Consider the following 19,178-nt stretch of genomic DNA (forward strand, 5'->3'; position numbering starts at 1 on the left):
CTATAGATGGCTGGGGAGAGAGGATAAAGCTGTTATTTCTTGGTGACAAATCTTTTTCTTTGTTGTGATATAGATGCCTCCACTCTGGCTCCATCAGAGTTAAATAAGCTGGAGAAGGAGAGCAGCTTGGGTGATCCCATGGAAGAAGCACTTGCTCTTTGCTCGGGATCTTTCCCCACAGACAGGTGAGTCTCAGTGATTGAAGGGAACTTAGGAAGACCTCGTCTTCTGATAAAATCCTGAGGTCCACAATAATGAGCCATTTTAGGGGCTTCATATCCTGTCTGGGAGTCTTGCGATACGTTGGAGTCTTGTTTGCAAAGTAAGGAAATTATAATGCTTTCCTTTAGTCGGTGGAAAACAGGGTTAAAGAAAGAAAGAAGGTGGGGAGCCTCGGTGGCTCAGTCGGTTAAGTGTCTGACTTTGGGTCTGTCATGATCCCAGGGTCCTGAGATCGAGCCCCACGTCGGGCTCCCTGCTCAGTGGGGAGGCTGCTCCCTCTGCCTCTGCCCCCACTCATGCTTTCTCTCTCTCTCTCTCTCTCTCTCAAATAAATAAATTCTTTTAGAAAAAGGAAAAAAAGCCAAGAATAGAGACCTAGAGCTAAAGCTGGGAGGCAGACAGTGCAGCCCACTGGGCACTGCTCATTCCTTTGGCTTTGATCTCAGGTTGTACCAGGGGCCCAATCAGGCCTATGTCTGCCTCCTTGAGTAGGCCAGCGATCCCATCTACACAGCCATCCTAGAGCAACTCCCCAACTCCAGGTAGCCCGATGGAGTTCCAGACCAGTGTCGTCTCCTGGGATATTGCCATAGCAGCCACATTTATTGGTGTGGCTGGTTCAGGGGCTGGCATTGGAATAGTGTTTGGCGTCCTGATCATTGGCTGTGCCAGGAACCCGTCTCAAGCAGCAGCTCTTCTCTGCCGTTCTGGGCTTTGACCTGAGGACACGGGGCTCTTCTGTGTGCTGGTTGCCTTCCTCATCCTCTTTGCCATGTGAGACTTAATGGGAGTCGCCTACCTGTCCCTGCTGCTTCAACTTCAAGCCATATATGGTGCTAAAAGTGTGCTAAGCTTCACCATTAAACACAACATTTCTCTCTCTCTCTCTCTCTCTCTCTCTCTCTCTCTCTCTATCTCTCTATCTCTTTTAAGGGAAAGAATAAGCACATGAAAGTGTTCAAGGGAAATGCAAATCAAAACCACAGTAAGATACTACCTCATACCCATTAGGATGGCTACCATAAAAAATTTTTTAAAACCCACAAAAACACAAAATAATAAGTTTTTGTGAGGATATGGAGAAATTGGAACCCTTATCCACTGTTGGTGGGAAGCTTCTCTAGAAATCGTAATGGCAGTTCCTCAAAAAATTAAAAACAGAATATGATATGATTCAAGCATATTCACAAAAGAAGTGATAACAGAGTCTCAGATATTTGTAAACCCATGTTCATAGTAGCATGATTCATAATAATCAAAAGGTGGAAGCATCCCAAGTAGATAAACAAAATATGGTGGACACACACACGCACAAATGGATTATTCAGCCTTAGAAAGGAACAAAATTCTGGCACATGCAACAACATGGATGAGCCTTGAGGACATTATGCTCGGTGAAATAAGCCAGTCCTCAAAATACAAATACTGTAGGATTCCACTTAGATGAGGTACTGAGAGTAGTCAAATTCATAGAGAAAGTAGAAGGGTAGTTGTCAGGAGCTGAGGGGAAGGAAAAGTGGGGAATTGTTTAAAGGGTATAGAGTTGGGCAGCCCCGGTGGCCCAGCGATTTAGCGCCGGCTTCAGCCCGGGGTGTGATCCTGGAGACCGGGATCAGGTCCCGCATCGGGCTCCCTGCGTGGATCCTGCTTCTCCCTCTGCCTGTGTCTCTGCCTCTCTCTCTCTCTCTCTGTGTCTCTCATGAATAAATAAATAAAATATTTTTAAAAATAAAAAATAAAGGGTATAGAGTTTTGGGGCACCTGGGTGGCTCAGTCAGTTAAGTATCTGACTCTTGATTTCAGCTCAAGTCATGATTTCAGGGTTGTGAGATCAAGCCCTATGTTGGGCTCCACACTGGGCATGGAGCGTACTTAAGATGCTCTCTCTGCCCCTCCCTGCCTTAAAAAAATAAATAATAAATAATAAAAAGTTTTGCAAGATGAGAAGAGTTCTGGAGGTTGGCTGCACAACATGATTGTGTTATGTATATTTTATCACAATTTTTTTCTAAAGGCAAGGTCTCTTGTTTCCTATCTCTTGAAGAGATGGTTGGTGCTAGTAAAATATTTTCAATTTGTAAGTTGGCTGACTCCCCATAGTTTGTTTCAGCAACCTATTGGTTTGATTTGTACTTTAGGGAAGAAGAAGGTGAAGAGGAGGAATTTGGAGACTTTCGGCTTGTTCCAAAAGATAATGAGTTGGATAGCGATGAGGTGAGTCTTGAAGGGAACAAAGTAATCCTAACTGAACTCCAGGTACTGCTGCTGCCGTCCTGTCTTTTTCCTAATCTGAGTGGGCAAGGATTCTAAGTTTGGCATGTTATCAGAAGCCATTTCCTAGATTGAGATGTTTGGGCAGAAGTTCATAAATCCTGTCTTAGTTGAGGACACATTTTGTTCAGCTTAACTTTGTGTGTGATACTCCCTGATTTTTCAGGATGAACCCAGTAACTCTGATAACGAAGATCTGGCATTGGAAGACCCTGAAGATGACGACGAGGAAGAGGTCCTGAAGCAGTCCGAGAAGTTGAGAAGGCAAATGTAGGTGTTATGTCCATTCCTCCCATTGCTGGAGAAAGTTCTCACAGTTGAGTTGTAGCTTGCCACCGTTTACCTCAGTCTGCCGGTTCTGTTGCTTTTCGTGGTCAACACAAATCCAATACACCCCTTCATGTGGTATCTCTTGAGCGTTCAAAAATGGTTATATACTCCTTAGGTGAGTTCTGTATTAAATATCTCTGGTTCCTTCAGCTATTTCTCACACGGCGTTGCTTCCTGACTCCTCACGTACCAGATATTCTCTTCATCCTCAGGTGTGGTCCACCTCCTGCTGTATACGGTGGTACAACCACGTCCTTGTTCTGGATGCATACTACTCGTCAAGTAACCAGGGATCCTAAGAACTGAGTCGCTGTAGATTTTGAGGAGTTAGTAGACAATGAAAATTCCTTTTTTGGGGATCCCTGGGTGGCGCAGCGGTTTGGCGCCTGCCTTTGGCCCAGGGCGCGATCCTGGAGACCCGAGATCGAATCCCACATCGGGCTTCCGGTGCATGGAGCCTGCTTCTCCCTCTGCCTATGTCTCTGCCTCTCTCTCTCTCTCTCTCTGTGACTATCATAAAATTTAAAAAAAAAAATTCCTTTTTTAAGGAATAGGGTCTTTTTTCCTATGGATTACTGTCATTTCAGGTTTTCCCTCATCCTAGTCTTAGGCAGATGACCTCCCGTTTATTCCTTTTTAATGTTTTGTTCTGCTCATGAAAGTAAACCACTTATTTTAGAATATTTAAAAGAAGACAAAGCTACAAATAAAAAGTCATCTGTGTTCACCATCCAAGTATCTAATGAAACTTTGGATGGTAGATTGCTCCATAACCACTTTTATGCATATGTTTTCATATAGTTGAGATCTGTGCAATTTTTTTTCGTATGTATATTTTTGCGTCTTGCTTTTTTCCCACTTGGCATATCCATAATGATTTTCCCATGATATTAAAAGTTTCATAAAGACCATTTTAATAGGTATTCATTATTATATTGTACACGGATGACTTTTGGAATTCACATATAGGACATCATATTGATCCCTACTAGCTTTATATTATTGTTTCTAGCCTGTCATTCCATTCTATTAGGATCAGTTTGGGGTTCTAATCTGTCACCTGTCAAATTAACTGTCTCTTACAGCTTGGGGTCATCTATAGATTTTTCTAAGGTAGTGGTTCTTAAACCTTACTTAACTGGAGAATCCTTTGTCCAAAAGAAATCTTAGAAAGAATGACAGCTAAAATTGTGCTGTTCCAAGTGGGTAAATGAGAAGATTAGAGAATTCAGTGGCTTTTAGCCCTCGAAGGAACTCCCTGGGATCCCTAGCATTTAGAGGAACTCAGCTTTTTAAAAAATAATGTAAGTCTTTGATAAAAATCATCCTTCAGAAAGCCATCAAACTTTTGCCACTTGTGATGATAGATGACAGGACTTTGAACCCAAAGTGACAGCAGATTTGTTCTCAGTAGGAACTGAGGTCACAAAAACTTAGGAAGTAGTGGTTTTACCTACCAGTTACTCTGAGCCTCAGGTGTGCCTCTAACTTGAGGGTCAAGACTTGGCAGCTGCTAAGAAATCCCAGGCTATTACCTTCCATTACCATACCATCTCTAACCTGTCTCCTGATCCTGGTGAGCTTAAATACGGAACAAAATAATCTGAACCTTCCAGCAGGTATGTCCCAGATGTACAGAGGAGATTGAGAGTTCTGACTTTAGAGAACCTAATTGACCTCCTAGCTGTGTGACTTTGGGTCATTTATTTACTCTCTGAGTCTCTGTCATTCAACTGTAAATTGAAGGGAAATAATAGTCCTCCCTCCTGAGATAATGCCATGAAGCCTGGGAAGCATAGGTATTGGCATACGGTGTGTACTAAATGATAGACTTTAAGTATTACCGAAGTGTATCATTAAAATTTAAGTGGCTCCGTGTTCTGCTTTTCTCACTGCATCCATAGTCTGTGTCTGTATTCATTGTTGCGTTTCTAATCTTCAAAATTCTTTCCTAGGAGATTGAAGAAGTACCTGGAGGATGAGGCAGAGGTGTCGGGGAGTGATGTGGGAAGTGAAGATGAGTATGATGGGGAAGATATCGACGAATATGAACAGGACGAAATTGATGAAGTACTCCCTTCTGATGAGGAGCTACAGAATCAAATCAAGAAAATACACATGTCAGTATCCCAGCAGGCCCTTCTGAGTGATGGGACGTTTCCAAAACCAGCCAGAGTGGTCCTGGCTTTGAACCCTGTATCTTTCCTGCAGGAAAACGATGTTGGATGATGATAAGCGACAGCTACGTTTATACCAAGAGAGGTACCTCGCCGATGGGGATCTGCACAGTGACGGTCCTGGCCGAATGAGGAAATTCCGATGGAAAAACATAGGTATCTTGGTCATTGCTTTCAGAAACAGATGGTACGTTGTACGTGTGTGTCCCGTCTAAGACGACGAGTGGAAATCCAAACTGCAGCAGGCTACTGAGGAGGACCTGGCTGTAACTGTGACTTTATGTTAGTGAACGGAAAAGCTTGTGTCGGTGTGTGATGAATGATGAGTCCCTTGCGTCTGTCCGAGCGCCTTCTCCTAGGAGATTGCAGAATGCTCATGGCCTTGACTCTTTGCTTTAGATGATGCTTCCCAGATGGACTTGTTCCACAGAGACTCTGATGATGATCAGATGGAAGAGCAGCTTGATGAAACGGAAGCCCGTTGGAGGAAGGAGCGAATTGAACGAGAACAGTGGCTTCGGGACCAGGTAGGAAGTCCTCTTTTGTGTTCCTGGCTGCTGAGGAGGAGGGGACCCACTCACCTCACCTGTCAGGATAGTCTCAAGATCCTGGGCAGCATATTGCTGTCCCTTTTAATCCTTGAATTTTCTTTTGTGTTCTGAGAAGATTACGACGGGCAGTTCAATTCATGTTTGTTTGTCCAAGATCCTTTTTTTTTTGGTCTGTAGCAACAAAGGTTGCAGAAGGGAAAACCAAGGCTATCCCAGGTACCTTAGCTTTACAACCCAGGCCATGCTAACCATTTGGGGGCGCAGTAGACTGATGTTAATGCGGTCTGATTTTTATTTTCAGGCAGAGCAGGGGAAAATTGCAGCTGAAGAGGAAGACATCGGAGAAGACAGTCAGTTTATGATGCTGGCCAAGAAAGTTACAGCCAAAGCACTACAGAAAAATGGTGAGCTCTCGTCCTCCTCCGGGCCCAGTCCCCTGGATGGTTCATGCAGGAGCCTTGGAAGTGACTCCAGCCTCAGGGACTGTTGCCCTGTAGGCCGGGGCCTTGGTCTCATATTGTGCTAAAGAGGCCCCTCCGAGATGGGAAAGGACAGTGTTCTTGGATGTTAGACTTTTGGGCAGTGGACGTTGTACTTGTGAGTAGACGTAGATGGTTCTAAGGCAACTCAGAGTAGGAATTTTAGCTTCTTTATTTGGTTGCCCAAGACTGTGTTAGAGCTGGACATTGAACCCGGCGCTAATTCCAGAATGGGGCTCTTAGACACCATCTGTGTTCAGCCTACCACGCTTGCTTTTGCTTACTACTGTTAATGGTCAACATTCAAGCTGGTTGTCTATCTTCCTGCCACTCCTTACAAGAGTTTCAAGTCACCATGATAAAATAATCCGGGTTCTTAAGCCTTAGTTTATTGGTTTAGTTAGAGGCTTCTTAGCTTGTTAGATTTAAAGGTAATTCTATCCAGCTCTGCCCAGAACAAACCTCCCTTTCTTGTCTTTTCAGCCAATCGCACCGTGGTTATTCAAGAACCAAAGTCTTTACTCAGAAATCCCTTTGAAGCCATCAGGCCAGAGAGTGCCCACCAGGTTGGTTGGGGACATGGATAGCCTGATGTCAGGATCTGCGAGGTTACATCGGCCCAGGTCAGGCTAAGGGAGGAGTTACTTTGTCGTTAGGGGGAGGAGGCGGCTACAGGAGACAGTAGGTGTCAAGGGCACCTGCTATTGCTTTCTGCTTGAGTGGGGCAGGAATATGTCCCCTCAGGATCTGGGGGTGCCAGGGAGGGACGGACTTCTCATTCTTCCCTTGGCACTTGGGATTTGATGACTCTTCTCTCTTCAGCTGAAAACAGGCTCCCTGCTAAACCAGCCCAAAGCTGTGCTTCAGAAACTGGCTGCCCTCTCTGACCCGAACCCCAATGCACCTCGAAATTTAAGAAACTTTGTCTTTCATACACTTTCTCCTGTCAAGGCTGAGGCAGTGAAGGAACCGTCTAAACCTCAGGTAGGGAATTTGAGAACTGATGTGGCCGTCCCCAGCAAGATTGATGGATTGATTTTCAAAAAAAAAAAAAAAAATTAGGGACACCTGGGTGGCTCAGCGATTGAGTGTGTGTCTTTGGCTCAGGGTGTGATCCTGCCATCCTGGGATCAAGTCCCACATCGGGTTCCCTTCATGGAGACTGTTTATCCCTCTGTCTCTGTCTCTCTCTCTCTGTGTCTCTCATGAATAAATAAATAAAATCTTAAAAAAATTAGATAGATAGAGGATTCTGGCTTAAAGGCTTAGGGTGTGGTGTTCACTCTTGCACTCCCCAATAAAATATAAGAGGACTGCTACCCCCAGGAGGTCATCAGCGTTGAAAGCTTCCTAAAAAGTTCGTATTTCTTTTTTTCCTAAATGTCCGTGATTTGACTATGAGTGCCTTAAGAGCTAACTGAACCTAAGTACTTGTGTGGGAGTCTTGAGCTGGTCCTGACTCTTTCTCTGCTTTCCAGGTAAGGAGAAGGGGTCCATCTTTAAAGACATCCTCTTCACCTAAGCGCCTCAAGACAGATGATAGCACTTCAGGATTGAAGCAAAGCATCTTCAGATACTTGGAAAGTTAACATCGTCGAGGGTGCTGGCACCTGTTGAGACTACTTTGAGAAGTTTGTAGTGTTGAAGGCTGGAATCGATGTCCGTGGGGATGATTGATCTCCCCTCCTCCCCTTCCTTTATAGTCCGCGCATTAAGGTTACGGACAGAGATTCCATCCAGCTCTTCCCACTGCATGGCTCTGGACATCTTTTTCCTTTCCTAGTATTATTTCCTGGGTTGGCCACTAACCTTAATTCTGCAGCGTTTACAAAATCAATGCACAGATGCTTAAATGAAGGCTCACGTCCTCCGTTATATATTTGACATTTTATCCTAGCAGCCTCCTGGATTGATAGACTTTTTGTGAAAGGGGTGGTTGGAGGAGGAGGAGGAGGAAAAAGTGTGGCGTTATGGAAATGAGAGAACCCAAGGGATGTCGATACCGGAATGAATCCTTCACACCCGAAGATGTGCCCCACGATGACCTGGACTCTGTGGAAGAGAGTGTCTTGGAGGACCTCGGAACCAAGAGACAGGCCGTTATATTTGTCTTGCCCCTTCTGTTTCCCTATTGCCAAGGCAGACGCAGCTTGCCGGTTGACCTTTGCTTCCCGGAGAGTAAGGGCTCACGTTGGTACTCAAGGCAGAAAGACCGTGGCCCGGATTTTCTGGAAGATGAGGATGAAGACAAGGGTTTACACCCACCGGTGCCTGTCCAAAGTACATATTCCATGGGGCAGGGAGAGCTCTCTTCTGGAACTAAATTTTCACTGCAGCAGTGTTGCTCAAGGACTCCCTTCTCCTGACAGAAATATAACCATTATTTATTGCATTCACCTGGGTCTATTGCCCTGACCAGTCCGAGCACAATACTTCATGACTTATTTAGAAAGAAGACCACTATTGAGTTGATGATCAAAACATTGTTGAAGAGAATTGCCCTCAGTCCCCGTTTTCTCCAAACAATCATGAAGCTTTCAGAATTCTAGACCGATTCCATCCCCCCACGCCCCAAACGGAGTGTCACTGCTGCTTTGGAAACACGTTCCATGTGAATCCTGTGGTTTTGCCGTCAGGAGCTGGACTTGAGAAATTGGGCGAATCATGCCAACTTTTTATTGGCAGACGGGGAATGCCAGTGTAATTGCTGCAGTTAGGGTGTAGGTTCTCTACAATTGTTTCTAATACACAAGATGCTTTGGATTTGTATATTTGTAATCTTGGAAAGGGGAAAATGTATATAAAGATGTTTTAATATGTATGTAGTTTTTTTTTTTTTTTTTTTTTTTTTAATGATAGTCACAGAGAGAGAGAGGCAGAGACATAGGTAGAGGGAGAAGCAGGCTCCAAGCACCGGGAGCCCGATGTGAGATTCGATCCCGGGTCTCCAGGATCGCGCCCTGGGCCAAAGGCAGGCGCCAAACCGCTGCGCCACCCAGGGATCCCCTATATGTAGTGTTTCAATACATCTCCAGGCCTGAAGGCAGGGTTTGCCGTCCAGATCAGGTGGTCGTTCTTAGGTCATTGCCTGTCTGACGTTGAGGAGCCTCATGTTCAGGTTGCACACCCCCCCCCCCCCAGGGAAGCCTCCTGCTGCAGTTGTCCCTCCCTGGCCTCTCAGCGGGAAGTTTACATGAACGGTACCTGTTGTCAGAGCTCTTTGATCAGCAGCCTTGGGTCCAAGGTAAGGGCTTCGCCCCTCCCCCGGAGCCCTCTAAACGGTGTACCAGGTGGGCAGCCTTTGCTACACAGAACTGGGAAGGAGGGTGACATATTTCTCCCCTCTTGCTTTCCCAAATCCCTTCTGGGGGGAGAGAGGGAGAAGATGGTTGGAATTGACCATCGAGGATAAGAAAAGCAGTGCGAGGGGGGCGCCTCGGTGGCTCAGCGGTTAGGCAGCTGCCTTTGGCTCGGGTCGTGACCCCAGGGTTCAGGAATTGAGTCCACATCGGGCCCCCCACAGGGAGCCTACTTCTCCCTCTGCCTGTGTCTCTGCCTCTCTCTCTCTTGTCTCTCATAAATAAAATCTTTTTAAAAAAAGAAATGCAATGCAAAAGAAATTCCAGGGAACAAATGGTTTCTGTCCTAGGCTCTAGGCTCTGGAAAGAAAGCAGTCTTTGGAGAAAGAGAAGTTGGGTCTTGAGCTCTGGGTCACTTTTCCCCTCACCGGTATAGCTGTCAGACAGCAAGCTGAGCCTTGACCTTGCTAACAGGACTGACATGGAGAGTCGCCTCCTGACCCAGATGCCTGCGCCCAAAACGTTGAGCCATCGGCTTCAGCTGCGTTTTGATGAAATAGGCCCCGGGGCCCGCTGCTGCGGCTCCTGCTAGGGCTTAGCTCTGCCAGCTTGGAACCGATGTACCCGGAGGGGTAAGAGCTCGTGGCCTGTGAGATAGATTCGCTCCGTGCCAGCCCTTTCACCCCCTCCTAGCTCCACGCCGCAGGGTAGGGACACGTGTATTTACTTCATGCGAACAGGTCTCTGATCTCATTAATTCAGTCCACAGTTGTACAAACCGTCCTACGGCCTGTTGCATAAAGCATTAGGTTCTGTTCATCAAAGCAGCCATGGGGACAAGCTGCTCAGCTCCCTTGCAATCCCTCATCTCAACTGCTTCTCCACAACTGTACCCTCTGAGAATCTCCCGTGCTTCACACTGGGCATGTTTGCTCTTTATCTCCTATACGTGTTTAATAACTCTTGAAGCTTCCTGTCGTAAGACTCGTTCGCCTGAGGATGCGGAGCGCGTTTCTGGGAGGAGTGTCATGATACCATCCGATCATAGCACACTTGAGATGCCATTCTGTTTCTGCCTTGTAGTCTACCCATTTGTCTTGGGTTTTTTTATATATTATTTTTAAGTATTCTCTATGCCCTGCTGTGGGGCTCAAACTTACAACCCCAAAATCAAGAGTTGCACGCTGTACCGATTGAGCCAGTCAGGTGCCCCCTCTACTCACTCCTTGATAGGCAGCCTGGAAGGTAGTGTTGCCTAGTGAAGACTGAATAGATAACACCACACCTTTCCGAGCCTCCATTTATAGCTATAAAATGAGGACCGTGGGCAGCCCGGGTGGCTCAGCAGTTTGGAGCCACCTTCGGCCCAGGGCCTGATCCTGGAGAGCTGGGATCAAGTCCCACGTCGGGCTCCCTGCATGGAGCCTGCTTCTCCCTCTGCCTGTGTCTCTGCCTCTCTCTCTCTCTCTCTCTCTCTCTCTCTCTCTCTCTCTCCCTGTCTCTCATGAGTAAATAAATAAAATCTTTAAAAAAATAAATAAAAATAAAATGAGGACCGTAATTCATGCCTGTCTCGGGGTTGCTCTGAGGCTTCAGTTGGAAAATGAACATGAATGCATTATGTCAAGTGTTGCTCCACAAGCGTAAGAAGTCGCCACCGTCCCAACTGTATCATGCTTTGTGAACAACTCCTTAAAAGGCGCATACTCTCCTATGTGTCTCAAATGTGAGATCTTAAAAACATCTTAAAAATGTGATCTTCTGGGATCCCTCGGTGGCGCAGCGGTTTGGCGCCTGCCTTTGGCCCAGGGCACGATCCTGGAGACCCAGGATCGAGTCCCACGTCGGGCTCCCGGTGCATGGAGCCTGCTTCTCCCTCTGCCTGTGTCTCTGCCTCTCTCTCTCATTCTGTGTGACTATCATAAATAAATTAAAAAAAAAAATGTGATCTTCTTTGGGAGGGGCCTGGCTGGTGCAGTCAGCGGATCCACTGACCATATCTGTTTTGTTAAAAAAAAAAAAAAAAAACCATAAAGGGGTGCCTGGCTGGCTCAGTCCATAGAACATGTGGCTCTTAGAGTTGTGAATTTGAGCCCCATGTTGGATATAGAGAAAAATAAAAATATAAAATTATATTTTAAAATATAAAAAAATATAAGATTATGAAAATATAGTCTTATTTTTAAAAAAATATAAAACAAAACTATAGGTAGCAGCATACCTGGCACATAGAATCAATAAATACTTACTGAGCAAGGAGTGATTGATTTGAAGCCTGGAAGAACTAATGGTGAAAAGCTTGGAGTTGGGGGGCCCAGGTGGCTCAGGGGTGGAGCGTCTGCCTTCGGCCCAGGGTGTGACCCTGGGGTCCCAGAATCGAGTCCTGCATTGGGCTCCCCGCAGGGAGCCTGCTTCTCCCTCCGCCTCTGTCTCTGCCTCTGTGTGTGTGTCTCTCATGAGTAAATAAAATCTTTTAAAGAAGGAAAAAGCTTGGAGCGGAAGTGCCCACGAGGAAGCTCTGCAGGGTGGGCTGGACATAGAAGCGGCAGCGGTGTGCAGCCTTCCGTCCCCGTTCTGCAGCCTACAAGTGGCACGACCTCGGAGAAGCCACTCTCTGAACTTTGTCACCAAAAGGAGCCCTGAGCGAAAGGAGGAGGTTGGCTCACAGGGTTGCACTTGGGATCAGAGGTACGGTGTGGGGCACGCGTGGAGTGGGCGCTCCCCCGCCCCAGCCTGGCCGGGCCTGCGGCTGGAAGCAGCTGGGCCAGGCCTGGGGGCCGAGCGGGCGGGCCTGGCTTCGAGCAGGCTGGGTCGCCTTTGAGTCTCCGTCCCCGGAAGGGCCACATCCGTCTGAGTCGCGCGTCCCCATCTCCTCGGTCCTCTCCTCTCACCTCAACGGTTTCATTTTCAGCTTATTGATCGGCGCCTGGTGCTGGCTGTGGCCGGGAATGGGGGCAGCCCGGGTGGAGCGCCTGGCCCCCCTTCCTTGGGAACAAGCGGCCCCGCCGGGCAGTCTCCGTGGCTGGCGGGGGGCCTGCTCGGCCTAGGGGACCTCTGGGCCCGTTCCACGGCTGCCAAGCGCTGGGGCAGGCCTGGCGGGGGGGGGGGGGGGGGCACGGCCAAGGTTTTGCTCTCTGAGGCTGATGGAAGGGGAAACTGCACACTGCCCGACCCCTCTCTCTGTCTTGTCTAACTTAACTTATGTTATTTATCAAAAAGACAGGTTATTTGGAAAACCAGATGGACCCAGGCAAAAATCATCTGGGTTTTCCAATGTGAAAAATTAGGTTCTGGGGCCCAGGAGGAAAGGCCTGTGTGTGCACGTGCATGTGCGTGTGTGGGGGGGTGAGAAATATTGAGGACACTGTGGTCAGACCCAGAGATTGCCCCATGACATCCAAGCTTCCCCCTTCACACACACACACACGCAACTCTTTTTCCTTCAAGTTCCTTACGACTGGAATCTAAATGAGAAAACTAACATGTGTATGTTGGCGGCTGGGAGCCTCGATGGGCCAAGGACAGAAGGCGGAGGGTTGTTAGAGAGCAGGCTCAGGGCCTTGCCCTCTCCCTCCAGCCCTCGCCTCCCACAGAGCCGGCTTAGTGAGAGGTACGGGGTGCAGAGAAGTTTCTGGAGCAGAAACCTCCGCCACCCGTCCCATCAAAGTGATCCCCAGATGACCATGTACAAGGGGACATTGGACATCAAGGGGCGGACTCATCCTTTCATGACTTTCTAATGATCCGATGGCCGAAGAGCAGGGGGTGAAGAGTGTTCTTTAAATACTCAGGGAAGGGATCCCTGGGTGGCGCAGAGGTTTGGCGCCTGCCTTTGGCCCAGGGCGCGATCCTGGAGACCCGGAATCGAGTCCCACATCGGGCTCCCGGTGCATGGAGCCTGCTTCTCCCTCTGCCTATGTCTCTGCCTCTCTCTCTCTCTGTGACTATCATAAATAAATTTAAAAAAAAATTAAAAAAAATTTAAAAAAAAATGAGAAATAAACATTTCTGCTATTAAAAAAAAGAAGAAAGAGGGATCCCTGGGTGGCGCAGCGGTTTGGCGCCTGCCTTTGGCCCAGGGCGCGATCCTGGAGACCCGGGATCGAATCCCACGTCGGGCTCCTGGTGCATGGAGCCTGCTTCTCCCTCTGCCTGTGTCTCTGCCTCTCTCTCTCTCTCTGTGACTATCATAAATAAATAAAAATAAAAAAAAATAAAAAAAAGAAGAAAGAAAGGAATTGGAGCAAGAAGCCACGGAGGCGTGACTCTTGCCTGTGGGGGAGGAAGCATCTGGCTGGAGGCAGAGTCCTTTCTGCGCGCGCGCGAGCGCGCGCACGCGCGCACACACACACACACACACACAACAAAGCCAAGACTCCTTTGTGGTCTGAAGGACCTTTGACAGCAGCAAGAGCACGTGTTCCATTGTGTTGTTTATTTATTTTTTTAAAGATTTTATTTATTCATGAGATACACACACACAGAGGCAGAGACGCAGGCAGAGGGAGAAGCAGGCTCGATGGAGGGAGCCCGACATGGGACTCAATCCCAGGACCTCAGGGTCAGCCCTGGGCAAACGGCAGATGCTCAACCGTGGAGCCACCCACGCGTCCCCCATTGTGTTGTTTTTGAAAGTGTTATTGCCCCGTGGGAGGCACTGAACAACTTGATCTCATGTGAATAATCTAAGTTCATAGTAGCCCCACAGTTGCATTAAATAAGAAAAACGTGGGTAAAGCACCTCCCTCCAGGCCTGGCACGCCGTAAAGCCCACGAGTGTTGGTTGAGCGAGTGGCTCCATGGGCTCGAGCATCAAGGCTCCTTTGACCGTTTCCCAAGGCCACTTGCTTGAATCATGGACTCGCAGGCTGTGCCCGGGAACCTGACGCACGGTCTAACCCGGCGGCTCATTTAACATGTCTTTAATGAGCATCAGTGCTGTGTGCGGTGCGCTGCCCCATCACCCTTCCAGGAAGACCTCATTGACCTAGTTTCTGGGAGCACCGTCTGCAGACAGACTTCAGGGCCGGCCCCTGGGGGTGCCGCCTCTGCAGCCCCTTGCTTGAGGTCAGGGCCCTTGCGGCATGGCCTCCCGTCCACTGACAGGGGGATGAAGGGCTGGCCCTGTCTGCTCCTTCTGGGACCATCCTGAGGGGCCGTCCAACTTCAGAGCTCCCGGAGGGCTTGTCCGAGACTATCGGGGGGCCCTGAATGGCTGTTTAGCTTCTTTCCCAGCCCTTCCACCAATGTTGATCCCAAGGGCCCTCTCTCTATCTCTTATTTTTTATTTATTTTTTTAAAGATTTTATTTATTTATTCTTGAGAGACACAGAAAGAGAGAGGCAGAGACACAGGCAGAGGGAGAAGCAGGCTCCCTGCAGCGAGCCAGACTTGGGACTTGATCCCAGGTCTCCAGGATCACACCCTAGGTCAAAGGCGGTGCCAAACCACTGAGCCACCCAGGTTATCCCCCCCCCCTTTGTAAAATGTTATTTATTTGAGAGAAGAGTGGAGGAAGGAGCATAAGGAGAGGGACAAGAAGCCTCCGCTCTGGACACAGAGCCCCACGTGGGGCTCGATCCCACAACCCTGAGACCCTGACCTGAGCCGGAATCAAGAGTCGGACACTCAAGCGACTGAGCCCCCCTGACCCCAGGGCACTTCTCAGCGAGCGTCCTGCCTGTAAACCGCCTCAGCGTCCGCTCCCTGGGGACTGCTAGTCCTGGCGGCCTAGGCCTCAGCCTGGGAAAGGACAGACTTCCCCGGAGTTTCCAGAAGGTTTCCGGCATTGGAGGGGTTGCTGCTGTGGCTCGGGTCCACCAGGGGGCAGCACAGCAGGCCGACCTGTGGGCCTGGGAGAGGGCTGGGGACCTCTGCTTTCCCACCACTACTGTCCCCTAAGAGGCAGCGTCACCTCCCTCAAGGTGTCTACCCTCCCGTCTGAAAAAAACTTTCGGAAACTTTCAAGGCCTTACTTTTGGTTAGCATCCCCCCTCCCCGTCCCCCCCAGCACCCAAGGCCAACCTGTCTTCCCACCTACTCCCTTCCCCTCCAGTGGGGCCAGCTCCTCACCCAGGACCCCCGCCTCTCCACGTTTAACACCCACAATAGATTTGTTTTCTGGGTGACAGGGTAATTATGAGCTCGGGGCCAGGAGGCCCGGGGCCGTCTGAGGATGGTCACTTCAATCTGCTTCTCCCTGTTCTGCTAGCATTATTGATTTTTAGTTTTATTTATTATGATTTTTTTTGATCTGGCTTTGGCGACAGGAGGTGTGGAGGCCAGAAGGCAAAAACAAATTTATTCTTGGCACAATTTAGCTTCTCAGAACCCACCACCCTTTTTTTAAAGATTTTTTTTTTAAGTACAATCTACCCCCCCCCCGCAACGTGGGGCTTGAATGCATGACCCCAAGATCAAGGGTTGTGGGCTCTACCCTGAGTCAGGAGCCCCCAACACGTTTTTTAACCTAGTGGTTTTAGCACCTCTACTTAGCTGTCTTCATTCTCTCTGATCCCCAATTTCTCCCTCAGATCATTCCAGGAGTCAGCCAGATGTGACTGGAGGACGGCGCTAAGGGGAGCAGCTTGGACAGCAAGTAGGACCCCTTTGGTTAGTGGCCCTTAGCTCACCACGTGAGACTTCAGGGCGGCCCCTCATCGGTCAGCTGGCTCCAGGCTGAACCCCAAGCCCAGCTTCTTCTCCAGCCCTTGCCCTGGGGCAGTCCTCCGGCGGTCAAGCTGCGCGCCTTTATTTATTTATTTATTTATTTGTTTGTTTATTTATTTATTTATTTTTCTGCGTCAGTTTCTCTGCCTGTGCAATGGGTTTGAACAAAACCTGAACAGGACGGTTTCAGAGGGAGAGCAGCTGACATTGGGTGGAGCCAATTCAAAGAGCACGCCCCTGAACCTCAGGCCTCTCGAGGTCGCAGGGCCCTGGACCTGCTGGCAGGCGGGGAAGAGGAGGGCCGGCGGGAGCACTACACGAGGAGTCAGAGGGAGCACTGCTCGAGGAGCTGGAGGGAGCACTGCGCGAGGAGTCAGAGGGGAGCCGGCAGGAGCACTGCGCGGAGTTGGAGGGGGTCCGGCGGGAGCACCGGGCGAGGAGTCGGAGGGGCTCTCTGAGCTGCTGCGGGCGCCGCGACTCAGTGACTAGCGGGGCCACGTCCCCCGCAGGTCCTCCGGTGTGTGCCCGCAGCGTGAAGAATCATTGTGGGGCGGGGGAGGGGGAGATGCAGCTGCCGCTGCCCCACGCCTAACTCGGGCTCCCGCATTGAGCGCTGCTGGAGCGGAGCGCTTCCGGCCGCCCCCCTCCCCAATCCTGAGCCCCCTCCCCTCCGCAGGCCGCTGGCGCCCAGCGCACCCAGCCCGGCCCTTTGTGCAGGGGCCTAAGTGGCTGCACGCCCCCCGCCCCCAGAGGCCCTGCGAGACCCGGCTGCAGTGAGGCTGATGAATGGGGGAGGCCCGGGGTTAGGGCCCCGCACAGCTGCTGGGAGGCGTGGAGCGCGCACCCAGTCCTCCCAGCGCTCCCAGCCCTCCCCTCCTCTCCAGCTCGCCCCCTCTGCGTGGGCTCTGGGATTAAATCCCCACAGCCGCGGGGCTCTCGGATGCGGCCGGCTGCCCCCCGCGCCCCCCTCCCCCCCGCAGAAGCAGGGTTCCCAAGAGGCCGGTCAGCCCTGGGGTGCCCTAAAGAGAGTGTCCACTACCCAGCCCCAGGGGAGGCAGGGGTGGTGAGCGCCGGGTCTCCTGGTTCCTGTGGGCCCGGGCATCTGAAATTGTGCCCCAGGGAGCTTTAGAAGCTTTTGGGGAGGGATCCTGGGTGGCACAGCGGTTTAGCGCCTGCCTTTGGCCCAGGGCACGATCCTGGAGACCCGGGATCAAATCCCATGTCGGGCTCCCGGTGCATGGAGCCTGCTTCTCCCTCTGCCTGTGTCTCTGCCCCCCCCCCCTGACTATCATAAATAAATAAAAATTAAAAAAAAAAAAAGAAGCTTTCGGGGAGCCTCCTCAGGAGCCATTTAGGGTGGAAGGTTCAGGGAGGGGACAAGATCTCCGTCTGGGTTTACTGCATAGATTTTCTGGGTGGTGGGGTGGATTCCAAGGCTTAAAAAAAAGCACCCTAAGACTTCAGATCTGAGGTACCTGCCCCTCACTTGACAGCTGAGAAAACAGCCTTGTTAGGGAGGTGGCCGCGAGTTCCCTAAAGTGATCACACAGCGGCTTCCTGACACGAGAGCAGCACTGTAGCTTTAAGAAGCAGCAGAGAGATGCATGAACAAGGAGGTCACCAGCGCTGTGGGCCTCTGTCCCAGGAAGAGCTAATTGGGGGACTGAGAGCTTCCTTCTCATGTGCCTTCCCAACTGCCCGGTACATCGATGGTCCAGCGGGTCCTCCTGGCCGGGCCTAGCCCGGGAGTGCAAGGGGCAATGTTCACATCACAGTGCTTTTACCGTGTCCAAGGCACATCGTCTTGATTTAATCTGCAAAGTTGAAAATGCTTTGATTTGCCGAATCCCCGGGGCGGCTAGGGGGTGATGGGGGCCCAGGGAAACAGGACAAGGCAGGAAGCAACAGCTTCCCGCCCCACAGATGCCTGTCCTTTGCTGTGACGCCAAAGCCTTGCGGCCTTGTGGGGTATTCCACTGCTGCCCGCAGGAACAGGGGGCCAGGCCCCTCACACCTGGGCCCACTGTAGCCTCACGTCCTCCCCCCACGTCCCTCCCGCCGGGGCCACCCTGGCCACACTCCGGGTGTACACACCACGTGGTCTCCCGGGCCTTGGCCGCTCTCTCTTTGGGAGCTTCTGCTTATCCTTCAAAGCCTGGCTCAAGCAGGCCCTCTGTGGAGCCTTTCCTTCCCTCCTTTTGCCTGGAGCTGTGGGGGACCTGCCAGTTCTGATTCTGTTCCCAGTCCCCCCTCAGCACAGCCCCCCACCCTCACCCTGCACAAAGGTGAGCACCCTGCTACAGGGGGTGAATGGACAAGAGGAGTGAAGTCCTGGAGGTTGAAACCCTTTAATCCTACCCTCACCCTCCACAGGAGGAGCTCTTAGGCCATCCTATTTCCAGGGGTAGAAATACTCCTCCCCACCCTTGCCTGACACTCTAGGCCCTTGGAACCTGGATCTGGCTACTTACCCCCTGCTAGCCTCTCTTGGCTCTGACATCTGCCTGCCTGTCCAGGACCTGTCCCCACTGCCCAGGGCTGGCTTATTCGGGCCGCTGCTGGCCATCTCTGGGGATTTCTGTATCCCTGCCCATCAAGCCCCCTGCCATCTATGTAGCCGAGGGGACACAGCCACAGATGCTCGCTTTTAACATCGAATGACTGATGCCTTGGCATCCTGACTGTGGAATCTTCTGGTGAATGAATCACACACATGTGTACATCTGCTTGTCTGTGATCCCGCAGACGTGGCTGCCCTGCCTTCCTGGGGGTTTTGGTTCTCAAGGCTCCTGGCTTTTGTAAACAATGGACTGCCCAGGACCACTGAGCACCTGTGGCCCTAACTACACGGTGCTGGCCTGTCCCACAGCTTTACCCTTGACTAAGGAGAGAGACCACAATCCGATGCCCTTGGAATTCACCCGACTGTGCAGAGATCGTGTTCTCTAGGAAGGAGTAGCTTTCTAGAACACCGCAAAGGCCAATGGCTGCGTCAGCTGAGCCAGGCCGTGTGCTGCCCCACAGAGTACAGTAGACTCTACGTCAACAATCAGCGTAGACTTCTTGGTCATCTGGAGCCAGAGTCTGTATGAAAAGGCAGAGGTACGTGTGGTTGTACCTGATGACTTTTTCCAGGAGTTTGCTTCCTGCCTCCACCATTGTAGGCCCTACAGACCAGGA

At 50.5% G+C, this 19,178-nt stretch overlaps 1 protein-coding gene across 1 annotated transcript in view; it reads left to right on the forward strand.

The window, feature by feature from the left end:
- CLSPN (claspin) overlaps positions 1-8,851 on the forward strand; it is a 29,987-nt gene extending 21,136 nt beyond the window's left edge. The window contains exons 16-25 of the mRNA XM_055342150.1: positions 74-185; positions 2,361-2,436; positions 2,660-2,763; positions 4,779-4,943; positions 5,035-5,156; positions 5,400-5,527; positions 5,853-5,955; positions 6,514-6,596; positions 6,853-7,014; positions 7,509-8,851. Of these exons, the coding sequence (XP_055198125.1) occupies positions 74-185; positions 2,361-2,436; positions 2,660-2,763; positions 4,779-4,943; positions 5,035-5,156; positions 5,400-5,527; positions 5,853-5,955; positions 6,514-6,596; positions 6,853-7,014; positions 7,509-7,619 (1,166 nt within the window). The 3' untranslated portion in view covers positions 7,620-8,851. The remainder of the gene's footprint in view (positions 1-73; positions 186-2,360; positions 2,437-2,659; positions 2,764-4,778; positions 4,944-5,034; positions 5,157-5,399; positions 5,528-5,852; positions 5,956-6,513; positions 6,597-6,852; positions 7,015-7,508) is intronic.
- Positions 8,852-19,178: the final 10,327 nt, after the last annotated feature.

Source organism: Nyctereutes procyonoides, unplaced genomic scaffold (assembly GCF_905146905.1).
Source record: "Nyctereutes procyonoides isolate TBG_1078 unplaced genomic scaffold, NYPRO_anot_genome, whole genome shotgun sequence".
NCBI classification, from domain to species: Eukaryota; Metazoa; Chordata; class Mammalia; order Carnivora; family Canidae; genus Nyctereutes; species Nyctereutes procyonoides.